This window comes from Engraulis encrasicolus, chromosome 14, assembly GCF_034702125.1.
Source record: "Engraulis encrasicolus isolate BLACKSEA-1 chromosome 14, IST_EnEncr_1.0, whole genome shotgun sequence".
Taxonomy (NCBI): domain Eukaryota; kingdom Metazoa; phylum Chordata; class Actinopteri; order Clupeiformes; family Engraulidae; genus Engraulis; species Engraulis encrasicolus.
The window spans coordinates 48,839,232-48,844,231 of record NC_085870.1 but is presented as its reverse complement, the minus strand read 5'-3'; the positions used below and the strand labels follow the sequence as shown (position 1 = coordinate 48,844,231).

The 5,000-nt window shown below is 43.5% G+C and overlaps 1 protein-coding gene across 1 annotated transcript in view; it reads left to right on the top strand.

Moving 5' to 3' along the window:
* The window catches only part of olfml3b (olfactomedin-like 3b), a 15,868-nt gene that overhangs the window by 7,262 nt on the left and 3,606 nt on the right, over window positions 1–5,000 (top strand). Inside the window, exons 3-4 of the mRNA XM_063216023.1 lie at window positions 3,488–3,608; window positions 3,876–4,209. Coding sequence (XP_063072093.1) covers window positions 3,488–3,608; window positions 3,876–4,209 — 455 coding nt within the window. The remainder of the gene's footprint in view (window positions 1–3,487; window positions 3,609–3,875; window positions 4,210–5,000) is intronic.

The following is a 5,000-nucleotide window of genomic DNA, read 5'->3' as shown; positions in this document are numbered from 1 at the left end:
CTACTACTACTACTAAAGCTAATGTTACTACTACTACAGGGGTGGGGAACCTTTTTCATTCGACAGGCCACTTCAAATTCCTTCAAGGGCCATACAAGTCCCCCGAGGGTCGCACTATGAACACCAGAGATGTGGACTTGTGACTTGGACTGACTTGTGACTTGAGTCACAAATGACTCGACTTGAGACTTGTCAATATTAGGAACTTGTGACTTGACTCGACTTGTACGCTATTGACTTGAGACTTGACTTGACTTGGCAGTTTTAGCTTGCAATGACTTGCAATAGCATTCCAAGTTGTCTGAATATATTCATTTTTTTGCATTTGTGTGTGAAAAAAATGCATGAAAGAAACAAAAACCAAACGATTTACCCTTAAACAGTACCAGTAGGCCTACTATTTTTGCTTAGAACCCCTTACGAAAAGCGTCCATGGTTTTACTGTAAACCTGGTTTTACTAACCATGGTCTCTCCATAGTACTCTGAACCATCCATAGTGTCATGCATGTTTGCAGCCGTTTGCAGCTGTGGTGTAATGGTTAGGGGGTTGGACTGAAGATCACAGAGTTGCAGGTTTGAATCCCACCATTAGGCCTACCTCCCCCTACACCTCCATCCATGACTGAAGTGCCCTTGAGCAAGGCACCTAACCCCACATTGCTCCAAAGACTGTCACCAATAAGTGCGTTGGATAAAAGAAGCGGCAACTAAGTGTAATTTAATGAATAATTATAAACTGTGGTTAAACCATGGTTAGTTTTAAACCTAGTCAAACCAAAAAAACAAGCTGAACCATGCTCAAAAAAGCATGAAATCGTGGTGTACCATGGTCGATTTTCGTAAGGGACATGACTGGCAAAGGGAGACATGAAGTAATGAATTTATGACCAAAAGTAGTTGTCAATATTGCACAATGCACATAGAATACAAGGTGACTTGTTAAGGACTTGGTAAAAATAGGACTTGGACTTGGACTTGACTTGGCTTTGGCACGACTTGGACTTGGACTTGACTTGGTCAAATGTGTCTTAACTTGTGACTTGACTCTGACTTGATTGGAAGGACTTGAGACTTATTTGCGACTTGCAAATTAGTGACTTGGTCCCATCTCTGATGAACACAAACCAGGATTTCCTCCTGCACTTTAGGCCTATATTGAAGACAGCCACCTTTAAAACAGACCCCACCACCTTCTCTAGGCCACCTGAATATAACTTAATTGTTACTACTACCATTGCAGTATTACTGCTACTAGTATTACTACTACTACTATTCTACTACTACTACTACTACTACTACTACTACTACTACTACTACCTTCACCACCACCATCACTACTAGTAGTACTGGTGTACTACTACTACTTTTACTGTGAACGATGCACTGTGTAATATTTTTAGTAGTTTTTTTCCAGAATGCATGCTGTCACAAATGTTAGGTTTTTCATGAAAGCTTACAATCACCATATAATTCTAAGTATTCATTGTGACTGGGAAAATTGCACTTTTCATACATGAAAAGTGGGATGTTCTCCATTGTCCGCTATTTTGAATGACCAGAAATTGAAATTTTTATCCGCAAAACTTACTGTACTTTGGTCATGCTAATAGTCCATTACTTCGTAAAAATGTATGAAAAGATCAAATATGGCAGTAGACAGCACCGTTTCAACGAGCAGCATAGTTGTAATACCTACTCTAGCCACCATCCTACAAAGTGCCAGGCTGGTCCTGACCATCCCATAATACTACCATTTCATTTTGTATATGGTCTGGAAGTTGTGTGATCTGACGCGATTGCAGGAAGCGGGAAGTTTGCACTCAGTTATGGTTTGAAATGATTGGATAGCTCTCACCCAATCGCCGACAATTACTCAACAACAAAATAGCGCAGACCAGAGCCATTGGTGCAGACGTTTTCGTCATCGTCACAAGCGTCCTCCCCCTTTCTCCCCCACGTGGGCGCTTATTCGCTGTTTTCTGATTAGATCTGTGGGGGGGCCGTGGCGAACAAAATCCCACCGATCTGCATATTCCACAGAAGAGCAAGGCCAGACTACCGTAGTGGAGCCAATCCTTTGGCTGAAGTACGTAGGATGGTTCGCGAGGCTAACAAAGTGTACCTTTAAAGGGACACTGTGTGAGATTTTTAGTTGTTTATTTCCAGAAGTGTGGCGATATTTTAAAGACAAGGCACAAGACTTGGTCGTGTTTCTGTAGGAGACTGACTTGTATATAGAGGAAGTGAAGTTTTTTCAGATCGAGACGAGGGGTAAATATTTCATGATGCTTTGTATACTGTCGCTGTGCTGGCGGCGTGCATAGCAACGACAGGGAGATAAAGCAATGATTCGTAATGTGCCTGTTAGATGCAATATTCAACACCTTGAGGGTGACAGTGGTCGGGGTGTTTGTAGAAGAGCTTGTATACAAAGTAAAAAAGTAAATGAAGACAAAAGAAGTGTGCATATTCCTGCCAACAGCGGGAGATGTGGAGTGAGAAGAATGCGGGCCTGATTCAGACCAGTCTCGTGTCCCTTCTTGCACCTCGCACTATTCAATAGGCCTAATGTTTGTGCTGACTGCAGGTCTAAATAAATAGTAATACTATTCTAATAATATAATAATACTCATAATTATGTCGTACAATTATGGACTGGCTCTATTAGCAACAGAAGGGCGATAGGGACCAGCTGGGTTTTGGTGCGTCAACAGAAACACGTGGACAGAGTAGCCAAGTTCTTCCTCTTAGGCCTACTCATAAAATATCTGGTAGCCTTTACTCTAACCTATAGTGGCCCATATTTTTTTTTCCACTTTCCTATTATAACTTAGGCCTCTTTATATATCAGTAAATGTAGGCTAATACTTGATTTGAACTGAAACAAATAGATATATTAGGCCTGTATTTATTATAATCTGTGTCTAATTTATAAAATGTCCCCTTTTTTTAGAAATCATTGTCCTAATAGGCCCTAGGTGCACTCTGGGTCAAAATTAGTTTTTCCCTTCCAAAAAAATAAATAAATAAATAATCGCGACTATTCGAAAAAAATAGTTGATAGAATAATCAGGAGAAAAATAATCTTTAGGGACAGCCCTAACTTGGACCATACTAGAAAATATTTGTTTATTACTTAGTGAACTTTCATGTAAAGATCAAATTTGTCAATAGGCAGCCCAGTTTCAATGAGCAGCATAGTTGCAGTAGGCCTACCTTTTTTGACCATTTCCTGCACAGTGTACCTTTAATACTACACTACTACTACTACTACTGGTGATGCTACTACTACTAGCCTATTACTACTACTATTTCTGCTACCACTTCTACTAGTAGTAGTAGGCCTACCACTACTACTATTACTACCACCACTACTACTACTACTATAATATTAATATTGTGTGGGGGGGGGGGGGGGGGGGGGGTAATAATAATAATAATAAATAATAACAATAATAGTAATAATATATTTTTTATTTATTTCAGGACTTCCTGGAAACCCATAAGGAGGCTCCTCTCCCCTGCGTGGAACTGGACGACAAACTGCTGGAACAGCAAGTCACCGTCGCCAAGGAGACCATAAAGCCCCGATATGCCAAGCTCTCAGGTGATGTGTGTGTGTGGGTGTGTGTGTATGTGTGTGTGTTGGCCCCCAGCATAGACATGTACCTATATGCATACATACTGTAGCTCTGGCCTCGAGTACAGTAAGTAACTCCTCAGGTTTCACTCCGATATGACATTTCATATGAACGTTTATTTGTGTGTGAGTCTGTGTGTGTGTGTGTGTGTGTGTGTGTGTGTGTGTGTGTGTGTGTGTGTGTGTGTGTGTGTGTGTGTGTGTGTGTGTGCGTGTGTGTGTGTGTGTCTTTAGGCTGTACTGACGTGTTGGACAGCATCAAAGGAATGAAGATCTTGAAGCGTTTTGGCAGCCATGACGGCGTTTGGGCGCGGGACATGAGCGGCGGGACAGGGAGTGGGCGTGTCTACATCTTCAACGGTACGAGTGACGACCTGATCTACCAATACCCTTCGCTGCGCGACTTCTCCTCCTCGTCAGGCACCGCCCTGGCCACGCCCATCCGCCTGAGCCGCCAATGGAGCGGCGCCGGTCATGTGGTCTACAAAGGCCACGCCTATGTGCTGGAGGAAGGGGCGGAGCATAGGCTGCTGAAACTTCGCCTGCCTGGAGGCTTGTTGGTCGACAGGTTAGGATGTTACACACACATGCGCACGCATACACACAACACACACAACACAACACAACACACACACACACACACAACACAACACACACAACACAACACAACACAACACAACACAACACAACACACACACACACACACACACACACACACACACACACACACACACACACACACACACACACACACACACACACACACACACACACACACACACACACACACACTCACACACACACACACTTCAGAGTGTGCTCCAGTTATCCTTGGCCCAAATCTCTCTGAAACGGATTAGCTTGGTTTCTACTGTCTACAGTCCTGGACTGTGAGCACCAAAAAGGCTAGAGTGCAATCATTTCCAAACATCTGTGTCTGGTTTTGCCTCTGCCAGTTCTGTGCTGTCCCTGTCGGACCTTCTCTTCATCCCCTTCCCCCTCTCCCTCCTCCTCCTCCTCCTCCTCGTCTTCCCCCTTCTACTCCTCCTCTTCCTCCTCAATGGGGCAGCCGTGGCTCAGTGGTTAGAGCAGTGTTTCCCAACCAGGGGTACGTGTACCACTAGGGGTACGCAAGCACACTGCAGGGGGTACTTGGAAAGATGTTGTTATTATAACAAATGTATGGAGCAGTCACATCAGGACAGAGAAAGCTATATATAACAGGAATTAGGGGGTACTCATGGCTCAACTTAGAGGTTTAGGGGGTACGCGAGACAAAAAAGGTTGGGAAACACTGGGTTAGAGTGCTGGCCATTAGATCAGAGTTGCAGATTCAAATCCCACCCTGACACTGACAAA